The sequence below is a fragment of the Thalassophryne amazonica genome, chromosome 3 (assembly GCF_902500255.1).
Source record: "Thalassophryne amazonica chromosome 3, fThaAma1.1, whole genome shotgun sequence".
In the NCBI taxonomy this organism is placed as follows: Eukaryota; Metazoa; Chordata; class Actinopteri; order Batrachoidiformes; family Batrachoididae; genus Thalassophryne; species Thalassophryne amazonica.
The window spans coordinates 52,360,577-52,377,246 of NC_047105.1; the positions used below are offsets into that span (position 1 = coordinate 52,360,577).

Here is a 16,670-nt window from a genome sequence, read left to right on the forward strand (position 1 = left end):
CACCATGCTAAATTGGCAAAGAGCTAGTAGCTGCGCTAAGCTAGCGGATTCCTAAAACACGCAAAGTGAATAATGTGTAAATAATTTAGAGGTGATTCAGCAGAAGGAGTGCTTTAGTTAAGGCACGTGAAGATTACACAGGGAAACAAATCGTAATCTAGATAACTAGATCAATCTAACTGCGCAGATTAAACAGCTAACAGATGTATGTTGATCTCATGCCTGTTTAATGGATCTGCTTCAGTGTGTTCCCTTCACCGATTTGGTTGCTGCTGCTGTGTGTGTGTGTGTGTGTGTGTGTGTGTGTGTGTGTGTGTGTGTGTGTGTGTGTGTGTGTGTGTGTGTGTGTGTGTGTGTGTGGTGTGTGTGTGTGTGTGGTGTGTGTGTGTGTGTGTGTGTGTGTGTGTTGTGTGTGTGTGTGTGTGTGTGTGTGTGTGTGTGTGTTTAACCTTTGCCTGTCCCTGGACTTCTTAAGAACTTTGTACTCACTCTCATGTGTGGTTCTCTGCTCAGGGGTCCTCATTTGCTCTCCAGACATTACCACATTCTTCAAAAAGCTCTCTATCAGCAGTTTCTTGATCTTCTGTTTCAGTAACTATTGATTCCATTAATGAAGTCTGCGAGGGAAAAAAGTCAGAAGTCTTCAGGCGATATGCAGAAAACCGCTTTGACGCAAACTGCTGTTTCAGTATTTACTACGGGAATCACGTCAAGTCCCTGAACCTGGTCTCCACCAGTGCAGAAGAGGCCCGCACCTGGATCACTGGTCTTAAATACCTCATGGCTGGGATCAGTGATGAGGACAGTTTGGCTCGAAGGCAGCGCACCCGTGATCAATATCCTTTATCTGTCACTCATCCTTAGTCTCGCAGGGACAACATAATTACAAAAGCAGCTCTATGTTCGGTATGAAATTACAGTCACTGCTTTGTACACAGCACTGGGATTTAATCCTTCATTCACACATGAACAGACCTGAACCATCGACAGTACACTTGTGTTTCAGCCTTAACTGCAGACTTACATGGTTACAGCAAACCTTTTCTGAAGCTGATAAAAATGGAGATGGTACACTGAGTATCGGAGAAGTTCATCAGCTGCTCCACAAACTCAACGTGAATTTGCCCAAGCAGAAAGTGAGACGGATGTTTCAGGTACAACCTTATAGAAACACAAACATCAAATGGAATGGGAGCCAGTAGAGTACTGACCTATGCCTTAGAATTCTAGCGGGTATAGCACTATTCGCTGGTGGTTGAATGAAATTACAATTTTTTTTTAAATGTATTTTCTATATATCAGCCATTATTCATTGTTTTTATTTGCCTCTCAGCTCCCCACAAAACTAAAATGTTGCTACCTACCTGCCTGTGTGTCTGCATGTCTCTCTGCCTGCATTAGCATACCATTAACTTATCATCTGACCTCACAGGATATAACACTGATTAGCTGCCTCCCATTTGGGGAATTATTTTCCTCATTATTGCAGTCAAGCCACAGTTTTGTTAACAAAAATAAATATGGCAGAAACAATAAACAACATACACAAGAGTGGCGGGTATTGTATTATCTAACTGTAATATGCCATCTAATTTTATAAAATGAAAACATAAATATCTATATAACTTTCAGTCAGCTTTAAGATGCAGTGCATCCAGAATGTATTCACAGCACATCACTTTTTCCACAATTTATGTTACAGCTTTATTCCAAAATGAAGTAAATTCATTTTTTTCCCTCAAAATTCTACTCACAACACCCCATAATAACATGAAAAAAAAATATTTTTTTTACATTTTTGTAAATTTATTAAGAATTAAAAAAAAAAACCTAAGAAATCACATGTACGTAAGTATTCACACTCTTTGCACAATACTTTTGTTGATGCCCCTTTGGCAGCAATTACCACCTCAAGTCTTCTTGAATATGACACCACAAGCTTGCCACACCCATCTTGGGGTAGTTATGTCCATTCCTCTTTGCAGCAGCTCTCGAGCTCCATCAGGTTGGATGGGGAGCGTCGGTGCACAGCCCTTTTCAGATCTCTCCAGAGATGTTCAATTGGCTTCCAGTCTGGGCTCTGGCTGGGCAACTGAAGGACATTCAGAGTTGTCCTGAAGCCACTCCTTTGATATCTTGGCTGTGTGCTTAGGGTCACTGCCCTGCTGAAAGATGAACTGTTGCCCCAGTCTGAGGTCAAGCGCACACTCCAGAGCACGTTTTCACCCAGGATGTCTACCATACAGGCCTGATTGGTGGATTGCTGCTGAGATGGTTGTCCTTCTGGAAGGTTCTCTTCCCTCCAGAGAGGAATGCTGGACCTCTGACAGAGTGACCATCAGATTCTTGATCACCTCCCTGACTAAGGCCCTTCACACCTAATTGCTCAGTTTAGACTGGTGACCAACTGTAGGAAGAGTCCTGGTGGACCCAAACTTATTCTACTTACAGTTGATGGAGGCCACTATGCTCATTGGGACTTTCAAAGCAGCAGAAATGTTTCTGTACTCTTCCCCAGATTTGTGCCTCTAGACAATCCTGTCCAGAGGTCCACAGATTTCGACTTCATGCTTAGTTTGTGCTCTAACATGCTCTGTCAAGTCTTTGACCTTATACACTCAACAAAAATATAAACGCAACACTTTTGGTTTTGCTCCCATTTTGTATGAGATGAACTCAAAGATCTAAAACTTTTTCCACATATACAATATCACCATTTCTCTCAAATATTGTTCACAAACCAGTCTGAATCTGTGATAGTGAGCACTTCTCCTTTGTTGAGATAATCCATCCCACCTCACAGGTGTGCCATATCAAGATGCTGATTAGACACCATGATTAGTGCACAGGTGTGCCTTAGACTGCCCACAATAAAAGGCCACTCTGAAAGGTGCAGTTTTATCACACAGCACAATGCCACAGATGTCGCAAGATTTGAGGGAGCGTGCAATTGGCATGCTGACAGCAGGAATGTCAACCAGAACTCTTGCTCGTGTATTGAATGTTCATTTCTCTACCATAAGCCGTCTCCAAAGGCGTTTCAGAGAATATGGCAGTACATCCAACCAGCCTCACAACCGCAGACCACGTGTAACCACACCAGCCCAGGACCTCCACATCCAGCATGTTCACCTCCAAGATCATCTGAGACCATCCACTCGGACAGCTGCTGGAACAATCGGTTGCATAACCAAAGAATTTCTGCACAAACTGTCAGAAACTGTCTCAGGGAAGCTCATCTGCATGCTCGTCGTCCTCATCGGGGTCTCGACCTGACTCCAGTTCGTCGTTGTTATTGTCAACAGTATCAAAAGCAGCACTGAGGTCTAACAGGACAAGCACAGAGATGAGTCCACTGTCTGAGGCCATAAGATCATTTGTAACCTTCACTAATGCTGTTTCTGTACTATGATGAATTCTAAAACCTGACTGAAACTCTTCAAATAGACCATTCCTCTGCAGATGATCAGTTAGCTGTTTTACAACTACCCTTTCAAGAATTTTTGAGAGAAAAGGAAGGTTGGAGATTGGCCTATAATTAGCTAAGATAGCTGGGTCAAGTGATGGCTTTTTAAGTAATGGTTTAATTACTGCCATCTTAAAAGCCTGTGGTACATAGCCAACTAATAAAGACAGATTGATCATATTTAAGATCGAAGCATTAATTAATGGTAGGGCTTCCTTGAGCAGCCTGGTAGGAATGGGGTCTAATAGACATGTTGATGGTTTGGAGCAAGTAACTAATGAAAATAACTCCGCCAGAACAATCGGAGAGAAAGAGTCTAACCAAATACCAGCATTACTGAAAGCAGCCAAAGATAACGATATGTCTTTGGGATGGTTATGAGTAATTTAGTGTTTGGGCCTCTAGAGGCACAAACACTGCCAACGTGGCAGGGCGCCATCTGGTGGTGGGCCAGCAGTACCTCCTCTTCAGCAGCCCACACAACAATTACTGTCTATATATAACAAGCAGAAATGCCCACTGGATAGAAAGCATAATATGAAAGAGCAAAAAAGCCTCCCCAAAAAAAGGCAAATACATGAACTGTATTATATTCATCAGAAAATTAATTGTTTGAACAAGACTTTAAATACTGGCCATGTGTGCTTTCATTTTTATTTATTTATTTATTTATTTTGTGGGAAAACAATGGTTACTGTCATGTAATACTGAATGTATTGTTGCTTAGTACTCTGCTGAAGAAAGAAGAACAAATTAAAACATTTTGGCTTAAAATGCCTTACGTCAAAGCCAGCGATATCATTTTAATACAGCGGGTAAAATGAGTATTGAACGCGCCACTATTTTTCTCAGTAAATATATTTCTAAAGGTGCTATTGACATTAAATTTTCATCAGATGTCGGTAACAACCCAAGTAATCCACACATGCAACGAAATTAAAACAAATAAGTACAGAAATTAAGTTGTGTAATAAAATGTAATGACTTTAGAATGATTTCAGAGGTTTTACTTCATCATCTGATGGTTAATAATTACATGATTCCCTTTGATCACTTTGGGTGTAGAGAGTTAGTCTCAGATGTGCTGCTGTGGTCCAAAATGACGCAGGCGCAGTGAAGGGAGGGTGCACCAATTTTTAGGGGGGACCGTTTGGTCAGCGACACCGGCTCAGGCTGCAGCTCCTGTGAAGGCCTGTCTTTTCTTGAGAATCTTATTGCAGTTATCTGTAATAAAGCTTGTTGTGTTTATTTCTCTGAGCTGATAATATGTGTGTCCGCCGTATTTGCGTGGAGTGAAATTATTGTGATGTAACTTTTAATGCTAATGGTGTTGGCATTTATAGCAGTTATCAGTAGCTTCATGACGTTGGGTCCAATTAATCCATGATTACTGAGGAAATAAGCCGGTCATTATTTTTAATGGCAACACCAAAGCAAAACTGTTATGAGAACCACTGCTCAGCCCCCAAAAATATGATATATCAAATACCCGAACTAAGGTTGGCATGTTAGCTGAGCTTGTCTGCAAGATGCTAGCAGCCTTAGCATTGATTTGTACCAGCTACCGGTAGCTTGAGGGCATTAGGTTAATCCACAATTATTGAGAAAATAAGTTGGTCATAATTTTTAATGCCCAGGCCAAAGCAAAACTATTATTTAAGAAAAAAAAAAGGTCATCCCCTAAAAAATAATATGAAGTAATAAACACCCGAACCAAGGTTAGCCTGTTAGCTGAGCTTGTCTGTGTTTGGGTATTATTTGTTGTTGTCCAGAGGTACAATTTCACCCAAGCGCCACCTGCCTGTATATCACACTGCTCAGCATGACGCTCTTGCTGGAGTGACATCGCTGCTATTTTGGCATTGTGGGATAATGTGGTAAATTTTAGAATTGATTTAGATGAGATGTACTCATTATCTCACAGGAATATATCACAATTATCTGGGAACTACTTCTTCCGCAGGAATTCATCAAGCACGTCGGCCACAGGTGCATACTAACACAGAATATACAGAAACTGTATATCATTGTTCGGCCAAAACGAGACCGTCCACTGCCTGAGCTAGTGGCGCGTGTGTCAATATGGGCTGTGAGGAAACACACACACACACACACACACACAGAGGAGCAAGTGAAGTAAAAATACATTTCTCTTCATCTAATTGTTGTTTAAAAAGATACACATTCTTTGATATTGAAGAATCAACTTTTCTTAAAACATAATTATTTGCAATCATGTGTAACATAATATGGGCAGTACAAACAGACTCCTTTGCAAAAAAAAAAAGTTTATTATCTGGCTAGGTACCATGTTAGCTAGCCTTCTGCCCAATTGTTACATAGCGGATTAGCATGTACCCAGCTCAAAAGTTAGCCTGTTAATTTCATTTCTAAGCAAATTATTTGGTATATATGTTTATCAAGTAACATCAAGCCACTACCCATTTCTTAACTTCATTCAATAATGTATCTTTCAAGATGTAATCTTACACATTTGTTAATGGTTAACTCCACAGTGACAATAAAATAGCTGGCAATGCCAATTCCTAATGTAATCGCAGAATTAATCGAACACAGATGGCACTAAAGAAAGAAGAATACAGAAAAATATACAAATTCATGCTGTACTAGCAAGTGCTCATTTCTTCATGAAAATTATTTAAATATTCTTTAGATGCTGAATAATCATAAAAACACATTTGAGTTATTTGAAGAAAAATTTTAAAAAAAATTTCTAATGGATATAGGATTATTAACTGATCAAGTGAAGATTTTATTTTTATATATATATATATATATATATATATATATAAACACGCACCTCCATTTCAATCTGTGTGTTTTTTTCAGATGGAGTACGTTCATGTCCGACTTCGTTTTTCTAATCATGTTTTTAGCTTCCTGGTTTGTAATGCAAATACGCATTGTGGACCGATTGTTATGGTAGCCAGTCCAGATTTGGGAAAATATCCGACCAGTAATCAGCCAATCAGAGCACGCATAGCATCGCAGCCATATAATAATGAGATTTCTGAGTCACCAAGCAAGTATTCCACTGTATCCTTTCAAATCTTTAAAGACACTAGGAAATTTGAGTGCTAAATTAGAATATTATTATATTTCAAACTCATTACTGGTTGTGACCTTGTCTGCATATAACAGAAACCTGTGTTAAATGTTTTGCATACACAAAATGTTAATTTGCAAGGCAAAAAAGGAGAAAGACCAAGTTAAAAACAAGGGTAAATGTTAAAAAGTCCTCCAAGTATTGGAGAGGCTGATGAATATATGTGTATAGTTTAAATTGGCAGAACAGTACAGCCGAGAGCCCCGGGAAGACCATATGGCCACTGCTGAACAGATGGCTTTAGTTGCATTGCAATACTGCTTGAGTTCAGCAGTTCACTGTCCTCTACAGCTTATCATACGCTCTACGAAATGACTCCAAAATGCTGAATGGTGACGTTGATCCTTACATGTCTCTTGGACAGGTGTATGTGCACATTTGTTATCTGGAATGGCACATTCTGTCTGATTTAGTCTTTGCTCACAAATATATTGCTGTCATCATCTTTAGGAAGCAGACACGGATGAGAACCAGGGATCTCTGGGATTTGAAGAATTCTGTTCATTCTATAAGATGATTTCCACACGCAGAGACCTCTACTTAATAATGATCTCCTATAGCAATCAAAAAGAATTCATGGATCTGCATGACCTTACCCGCTTTCTAGAAAATGAACAAAAGGTATTTAAAAATGAACTCAAAGTTACAGATTTAAGTGCATATGTTAAGAAAGTTCAATCAATAGAAGAAAACCTCTTGAGTTTCAATATATTTCCAGATGCGAGGCCTAGCCAGAGAGCATCTACTTGACATTGTGGCCAAATTTGAGCCATGTCCTGAGAACCCTGCAATGCATTGGTACTGGTATTGATGGTATGGAGAACTGAGCATGAATAAGTATCAGTAATGGCACATCTGTCACACAGACCAGAACATATCCACATACCCAAATTATCTGAAATTTCCTTTAGGTTTTACCAACTACATGCGTAGTCCTGCAGGCGATATCTTCAATCCCGAGCACAATCAGGTGAACCAGGACATGACCCAGCCACTGTGTAACTACTATATTGCCACATCACACAACACCTATCTGACAGGAGACCAGCTGCTCTCGCAGTCTAGAGTGGAAATGTACGCCTACGTTCTCCAGGCAGGCTGTCGCTGTGTGGAAGGTAAGAACCTGCAAAAGCTATCAACATGCTTGATATAATTATGTAGACAAGCACGGAGAATAATCATCTTTCCTTATTTCAGTGGACTGCTGGGATGGGCCAGATGGGGAGCCCATTATACATCATGGTTATACCTTGACATCAAAGATTCTCTTCAAAGATGTTATAGAAACAATTAACAAATATGCCTTCTCAAAATCACAGTAAGTGCTTCAGAGCTTTTACACTGTTATATTTTATCACGATATTAATTGTGTGTTTGCCATGCTTGGTTTGTGTCATAATTGGTGTTCTGTAGGTATCCAGTCATCTTGTCCATAGAGAACCATTGCACCGTGCCTCAGCAGAAAAAGATGGCTCAGTATCTGAGAGAGGTGCTTCAGGATAAACTGGATCTGTCCAATATCAATGTGAATGAGTGCAAGAAACTGCCATCCCCCGGGAGCCTGAAAGGAAAGATTTTAGTCAAGGTAAAGTGATTCCAAATGATGACCTGTCCAGGATGGATTATAGTTTTCACCCAGGGCTAAAATATTAGCCAATCCAGCTCTCTGTGACCATCAAATAGGATATAAGGAGATGGATGGATGGATAAGATAATACTAGCCCATTCTGCCATATTACAATTGTATGTTCTAAAAATTACATTCATGCATTGAGTCAGTTCAATAAATGGTTCTTGTTTTCCAGGGAAAGAAACTTCCAGCAAACCTTGATCCTGATGCAGATGAAGGTGACGTGTCTGATGAAACGGATGAGGACGAAGCAGCAGAAGGAGATGAAGATGATTATGCACAGGCAAACCTTTGAAAAACAGAGATGATATACTGTGGATAATAGCTAGCTATTGAATTGCCCAATGCTATAGTGAAATCCAATAGGTTGTAATCATAGGATCCTATGTTCAAATCCCCATTAGATCAAAAAAATCACTCAAGGCTCTTGTACAAAGTCCCCAAGTTGCTCCTGGTGTGTAGTGAAGGCCTTGCATGGCAGCACCCTGACATCGGTGTGAGTGTGTGTAAAGGGCTTTGACTATAAAAGTGCTATACGAGGTCTGTCAATAAAGTATAGGTCCTTTTTATTTTTTTCAAAAACTATATGGATTTCATTCATATGTTTTTACATCAGACATGCTTGCATGCATGCTTGCATACTCACTCCACTGAAAGCCATCAAAAGCCGCCTGGATTTTACAAATGGTTATCAACACGGAGGTGTTTTTCCTGTGCCGCCGCACCGCGCTGGCTGCGTCCCGACGCGCGGACCCGTCCGCACGTCTTTCATTAAGAAAATCTCCTTTAACAGTGGAATATCCGGATAAAATGCTGAAACCGACTTCTTCTGAAACTTCTCTGTTCTCTCACGACGTCCTGGATCAATAGAGTCTGAAATGTGGAGGTTTTCAGCTTAAAACAGGCTGACGACGGCGCCTGGGAGTGCTGCACGACGTCTCGCTCCGTGGGAAGTCCTTAAAGCGACAGTATCACCTCAAAATCTCTCATCAGCAGTTAAAATTTTCACCGAAAACCAGCTTAATTTTTTGAACTGTGTCCACTTCGATGTGTCTCACAGGTTTAGAAAAAATTTTGATCAAACAAAGCACCAGTCTCTCAGCAACTTCTCAGACAAAGGAATTCCGATGAGGGGCTGGACGACTCCTCCCACAAGGAGTGTTCACAGGTGAATGACGTCACCGACAGGCGTGGAAAAAACTCACGCATGCGCACGAGGGTTCAAGCATGTCTGACGTAAAACACATATGAATGAAATCCATATAGTTTTTGAAAAAAATAAAAAGGACCTATACTTTATTGACAGCCGTCGTATAAATGCAGTCCATTCTATGGATGGATGGATGGATGTCCATAATTATGTTGTACATTGTGTTTGACTGTTTCAGGGTGGGAATTATGTTACCTCTTTCAACCAACCGAAATCAAAGAGACGATTTGGCAGATCATTCATGCGAAGTTTCAAGCGAAAGGTCAGCCATTTATGCATTTTCTCAGCCTTTTGGTTGTCTACATATTGTTAACCTCATGGCTTGTATGTAATGTGACAGTTCACATATAAGACTGGTTGCATTTGCCTGTTTGTTTTTTGAGAGGAAAAAGCGAGTCCGTGTGAAAAATAAGCCCATGTCTGATGGAGAATCAGAGTACAGCAGCAGTAGGGAAAGAACACAAATTGCTTATCATCCCAAGTAAGGCTATGTTTCAAATTAAATAATTTAGACATTTATTCTGTTGTATGCCGTAGGAAACACTTGTATATCTGTAACTCTCCCTTCAGAAGGAGGAAAACTATGAGACTGTCCCGGGCTCTATCTGATCTGGTGAAGTACACAAAATCTGTCCATGTGTATGACATAGAAACACAAGGTAAATTCAAGGGTTGTTTAAATGAACACCCAACTGCAACTCCTGGTGTACACATTACTGTAGTATTAATGCTAGCTTGGGGATTCTTTTCAATCTCTGGCAGCATTCACAAGCAGTTGGCAGGTATCATCCCTCAATGAGACTGTTGTGAACCAGATATTACAGCTGAAGCCGTACGAGCTGGTCCGTTTCAATCAACGCCAACTGCTGAGAGTTTACCCATCCAACTACAGAGTGGACTCAAGTAACTTCAACCCACAGCCATACTGGAATGCAGGATGCCATATGGGTAAGGCAGAATGACTACAGTACTGCCAGCATTTAGGGGTAAAGGGCATCTGTTTGCTGTTGCTGTTTTCAATATTTGCTGATTTGTCATTTTAGTTGCAATGAATTATCAAACAGAAGGCCGTATGCTTGAACTGAACCGAGCCAAGTTCTTTAGTAATGGAAACTGTGGATATGTTCTGAAGCCTAAGTGTATGTGTAAAGGTATGCATATATTTACAGTAAGTTTGATTGTCCATAACTACCCTTGTGTAAGGAACTAGTATATTTTCTTGGTTTTCCTCAGGTGCTTTTAACCCCATGTTGGAGGATCCTCCACCAGGTCCCACGAAAACTCAGTTAGTGCTAAAGATCATTAGTGGACAGCAGCTTCCAAAACCCAAAGACTCAATGTTTGGGGACAGAGCAGAGGTGAGGCCAGCATACAAAAGGCTTAACTCTGGCTCTATCATCAATGCATAGCAAATGAACATATATCTTTGCTTATGCATTTCCAGATTATTGATCCCTTTGTTGAAGTCGAAATTATTGGTTTGCCAATTGACTGCAATAAGCAGCAGACCGGTGTGGTGAATGATAATGGTGTGTGCTTGCAAACTCCATCTTCAGTACATATCATTTTTACACAGACTACAATCTTACTTTTTTAATCTGGATAACTTCTTAACTGTTACAGGTTTCAACCCTATGTGGGAGGAGACCCTTGTCTTTGACATTCACATGCCACAAATTGCTCTGGTGCGTTTCCAAGTGTGGGATTACGACCCCATTGGACGAGCTTTCATTGGACAGAGAACTATAGCTTTCATCAGTATGATGCCAGGTACATCTGTTATGCACACTGAAGGCTTTCTTCAGAAGAACTTTCCAGTGAGGTCAATAAGTATTTTGACATTAACAGTTTGTATAATCTTGCCTCTCTGTACAATACCACCACAATGAAGTGTGATGGTTCTTTCATCTTGAGGTCACTACAACAGATCTGGTAGGGATCTGTCTGGTGATTTGTTGCATTTTACATGGGATGCCCTTCCTGACACAACTCCAAATTACATGGGTGGTCTTGAACTGAGAAACTTGTGTTGTGAAAGCACGTGCACAAACCACTTGGCCATCATGATGCCCCACCACAATGGCATACAGCATTAACCATTTTGTAATTATGGCCTTTTTTATTAACAGTCCTTCCATTTTCAGAGTCCATAAGTAATTGGACAAATTAAATATGAAGAATAATGTTTATACATTTCATGACTTTTATGGCCAGTTTTCTGGAAAATCTGTCACAGAATGTGGAGGAGTGGTACAGAAAGCTGACACACACAAACTCAGACTCACAGACAGTGGTGTCGGAATAATCAAAAATGCTTTATGCAGAAATCAGGCAGAGGTTCTGTACACAGTATGACAGTCAGCCAGGCGGAGGTAACAGACAGCCATGAGGAAGAGGCGTGGTCCAAAAAATGTGCAAAGTTCAAAACACAGAGAGACGAAATTCAAAGGCTGAGACAAAAGCGAGGCCCAAAAAACAAAGCAGCAGAGTTAAACACAGCTTGGCAGAAGAACTATGACTAAACAATGACGATGATTACAATACAAAGGCTGGAACGAAGGCAGAAGCACAACGAACTGACAGTGACAAACATACCACACGGGGCTTAAATACACCACAGGAAAATCAGGGTGTGATGACAGACAGGTGCAGAGAACATACAGTACATGAAGGAGGCATGGTTGGACAAGACGAAGATGAGGGAAGACAGGAGACAAGAGAGTCAGTGACAGATGGGGCGTGACTGACAGGAGCAGAGGCAAGAATAATCAGTGACAGTAACACCACCCAAAACCATCAGTGATCAAAATAAAATACCTAAAGCAAAGATGAGCAAAACCAAAGGCTTAATAAATAAAATGCCCACACAAAGGAACAAAGAATCAAACTAGGACCAAAGAGATCAACAAAACCAAACTAAGACAGAACCACAGAGGTTATATATGACTACTAGAGTCCGCACTCCAAATGCTGCCCACTAAACGCGAATGTCCCTTCACTGACAGCGACATGACACCTCCTAACCGGGCAAAATATTGACAAAGTGCCCAGATGTTAATACATTTTCAATGAGGATATGCAACTGAACACACTCAGAAAAAAAGCTAGCAAAATACATGTTAAAATGCCATTCTGACCTGGATATCGAGCCTGTAAATTTAATTTAGAATAAATTATGTAAGGAAAGTATTAAACTTACTCTGACACCCACACATTTCCAAATATTAGTGTTGAAAGATGCATGGACCTGATCTGTTCCAGCTGTGATAAATCAGCTGCTGAGCTGAGACGTCCTGCAGCTGCAGCTGTGTTCGCTTCACGACTCATCAGTCTATTACAATACATTTATATATATTATATTTTTACACAATTATCCTTTATTGACTGAGTTTCATTCATGAAGTCAGTGGTGTGGGTGCACATCTTTGTGTGAGGTTGACTGAGTGGCACAGCACGGGTCATTATAATCTGTGAGCAGTGGCTCGGTTATTTAAGGCGCAAAATAAAATAAAAAATCGTCAGTCTTGTCGAACAATTTTGGTAAATCTGTTGAATTAAAATTGAATATTGACAATACTAGTGCATCTTGATTGTTTCATTTCAACTCTGTTGTGGTGTTGTACAGAGGCAAATATTACGTCACTGTCCACCTGCTTATGGACATGACTGTACACTGCACACTTTGTTTTATTCAGCTTAATTAATGATTTAAACAAAAACTTGAAACAGACTTACTGAACTGCTGAATTTAATTTTCACAAAAGATATGTTAATCTTTTTGAGCTTTAAGATGATTCTTTTGCCATAAACCTTTTAGGTTATCGTCATGTCTACCTGGAAGGGACAGCAGAGTCATCAATTTTTGTTCACGTTGCTACCAGTAATGGAACAGGGAAGGTAAGTTACCGCAGACAGACTTGCACATTCGACCTCACTTGACAGGTCTAACTTAAATCCTTTGGTTTTGTCTATAAAACAGGTTAAATCGACAAATGCTGTGAAAGCAGCGATCCAGAAAGCAGCACAGAAACACATGAAGGGTCACAAAACGCAGTTTTCTCAAGACTTCCTTGTCCCTTCGTCAGAGGAAGGACAGCCGGTGCATAACCACAAGGATCTGGATTCAGTCTCCCAGGACAGCAAAAATGGAGAAATGTCTTCTTTGATAGAAGGACCAGCAGCCAAGGCTGCTATCCACAAATGTGCCATGAGTGAACCAGTGAGGCGTGCTCATAAGATTAAAATTCATGACCCCACAAAGCTAAGGAAAGGGCTCCTCAGTCGCATGTCCTCCACCGTCTCCCATTCAGGTGTGCCTGTACCCTGTGTGAAAGCATATCATTCAGATCTTGAGACCTCTTCACATAGTTCAAATGCAAAGAGTCCTTCTTCTGAGAGCCAAAATCCATTTCAAGTGGATATGGTGACGGAACCTAAATCTCCACAATCAAACTGGTATGACCAGCAGAACCTTAGCCAGACATATGAGCTTGAACCAGAGCAGGCTGGAGCGTCTGAGGAAAGACTAAAAAAATCAGACCGAGAGAACAGCATTGTCCTTGACCTGGAACAGCCTGAATCATATGAAGAAATGATAAAAGAGCCAGACCCAGAGGAGAGCATTGCCCTTGACCTCGAGCAGCTTGAAGCAACTGAAGAGCTATTAAAAGAAACAGACCCAGATGAGATCATTGCCCAGGAGTTTGAGCAGCTTGAAGGACCTGAGAAAATACAAGCAGAAATAGATCCAGATGAGTTCATTTCCCTCAACTTTGAGCAGCCTGGACCATCTGGGAAAATCCCAAAAGAACAAGAGTTAGACCAGAACTTTGCCCATGACCCAGAACGACCACTAAAAACTCAGATTCAAGCTGATTCAGTCCCTCTGCCTGAGTTTGTGACTCTGCTCAAAATTAAATCGAAATTCTCACCACTTGTCCCTCCATCATCCCCTGCCAGGGTTAGACGCACCTTGGAGGCTCCAGCAGTCCTTCGACCATCTAGCCCTGTACGAACAAAGGCCTGCTCACGCAGTTGCCCGCGAAAACAGACTACCTTACCTCAGACACCTATGGTGAAACATAGTCCGGTTGTCCACCGGGAGAAAGAGCATACCCATCACTACAGCAACTACAGCTACCAGGTGAGGCCCATACCCAACGGCCTCTGCCTGTCCGACTGCTCGTCCAGCAGTGGCGGCAGCACCGACAGCCTGGAGTTTGTGCGTTCCTGCGTGCCACCTGCTGGAAAAGAACGTGATGGCACCTTGCAGAGGGAGATGAAGGCCCTTTTTGACCAGAAGATGAGAGAGATCCGCTGTAAATCACCGCTTTTTTTCTGAGGGGTGAGTGATAAGTTAAATAAATAACTGCACCTGGACATTTCTTTTTTCTACCCCTATCGTGGTTATATTATGGGTTTTTTTTAATACCATTTGTCGTTGTTGTTTTTTAAAGTAGATCACAATCAGTGTTGTCATAGTTACTTTTTAGTTACTTTGTACAGTTACTTCATTAGCAGCTTTATGCAGTTGCTTTAATAGCAGCTGTCGAATAAGTAACATAACTAATAAGGTAACTAGTAATCTAACTTGGTTACTCTTAAGATTGAGTAATCAGCAAAGTAACTAATAATACTTTTCTGCATACTCAATCTTAAAATTAACCAAGTTAGATTACTAGTTACTTTATTAGTTACATTCAGCAGCTGCCGACAAGTTGTCCACAGCTGCAAATGAAGTAACTGTAAAATGTAACTGTTTAAAGTAACTAATAAAGTAACTTTTCAAAGTTACTGTGGCAGCACTGATCACAATTTACAAACATAACCACTAAAGTTACAAGGGTTTTTGGAATAAAACCAAACGCAAATGAAAGGTGTCATCATCATCACACTGAGAGAGATCCACGTCCGAGAGCTCATATTAGTCATACACGTAAACTTTAGAGTGTGCACAATGTTTGGATTACAAAAACCTGTGGTGATAATTTATTCATTAGAATCCACCAACTTTTTGTTGAACGGTAACACAATTCCTGGTTTATTATTCTCTCACTCCTGAACCAAAGTCAGTTATAAGCAAGGAATATGGTAACGAGTTACCATAAACAATGTATTTTTTTTTTAATAAACATGATTTCCTTTTGATTTCCTTGTGACGTCATCATGACACCACTCATAACAATCACAAATATTTTGCTGAGCAATATAAACTTTAGATCATCTCTACAGCTGTACTGGTTGTACAGTGACAGCAGAAACCATGTACCATGTTTTTGTTGACCTTGACCTTGACCTTTGTCCAGTCCCCTCATCTTGAGATATTTGCTCAAGTAATATTCCCATTAAGTTTGGTGAAAATCCATCCAGCCGTTTTGTAGTTATCTTGTTCAAACACACACACACTGAATGCTGTTGAACGCATTCCCAGCACATAAGGTAAAGAGACGCATGGATGCAAAGTGAAGATGAATTTTAATCAAATAATAACTGATGAGAAGACACAGCTCAACAGTACACAATTACATATACTGTTTTTATTTGATTAGTTTAGGCCTGCTGAAATGTTTACAGTTAGCACCATTGTACTGTATGCCGGCATGCTGAAATGTTTACAAACAATATGTTTTTAGCTTTGAAATGTTGTGTACATGTATAAACATAATGCTGTGTAATTCTAAATTGCATAAATCATGCAACACCATTGCCAACTGTATAAAATATGAAGCAAACTGGTTAGAACTAACAACAAATTTCATATAACTTTTGTTAAATTGTAAACATCAACCACTTTAACAGTGTTCAACTGTTTTGCTTTTTCACAGAAATATAAGTTTTTGCTTAAAAGTCAATAAATTGATTTTAATTTGTGTCATTTGTGTTAATTTGTTTGAGTTTTTAAAACTTTAAATATAAACACAATTCTGTGTTTTTAATTTTTTTGTATCTTCGCTGGTCACATAACAGAAAATCTATCCATATAATAAAAGGGAAGTGGCCTCTGTGTGTTTGTGTATCCGGAGCAGTACTCGAAAACCAGAAAGAGCTGACTTTCATCCTTTGAAATTCTTATGTATTTTTTTTATGAAGACTCAAGTTGTGAAAACAGCAAGGTGATTGGACCAATATTTTTTGAGAACTCCATTTCTGAAACAAGCCTGTTTATGTCACACTTCCAAAATAAGAGCCTATATTTCAAAATAAAAGCCTGTGAGCTTGCTGTACTCTGACAGAATTC

The 16,670-nt window shown here is 40.2% G+C and overlaps 1 protein-coding gene across 1 annotated transcript in view; it reads left to right on the forward strand.

Annotated features, from left to right (window-relative positions):
* Positions 1 to 14,888, forward strand: part of plch2b (phospholipase C, eta 2b) — a 34,552-nt gene extending 19,664 nt beyond the window's left edge. Inside the window, 19 exon segments of the mRNA XM_034167567.1 lie at positions 593 to 836; positions 1,025 to 1,154; positions 7,044 to 7,214; positions 7,312 to 7,386; positions 7,388 to 7,406; positions 7,505 to 7,708; positions 7,791 to 7,911; positions 8,007 to 8,178; positions 8,399 to 8,526; positions 9,617 to 9,695; positions 9,817 to 9,914; positions 10,004 to 10,092; positions 10,196 to 10,381; positions 10,477 to 10,584; positions 10,667 to 10,791; positions 10,878 to 10,962; positions 11,057 to 11,203; positions 13,251 to 13,330; positions 13,413 to 14,888. Coding sequence (XP_034023458.1) covers positions 593 to 836; positions 1,025 to 1,154; positions 7,044 to 7,214; positions 7,312 to 7,386; positions 7,388 to 7,406; positions 7,505 to 7,708; positions 7,791 to 7,911; positions 8,007 to 8,178; positions 8,399 to 8,526; positions 9,617 to 9,695; positions 9,817 to 9,914; positions 10,004 to 10,092; positions 10,196 to 10,381; positions 10,477 to 10,584; positions 10,667 to 10,791; positions 10,878 to 10,962; positions 11,057 to 11,203; positions 13,251 to 13,330; positions 13,413 to 14,774 — 3,623 coding nt within the window. The 3' untranslated portion in view covers positions 14,775 to 14,888.
* The last annotated feature ends 1,782 nt before the right edge of the window (positions 14,889 to 16,670 follow it).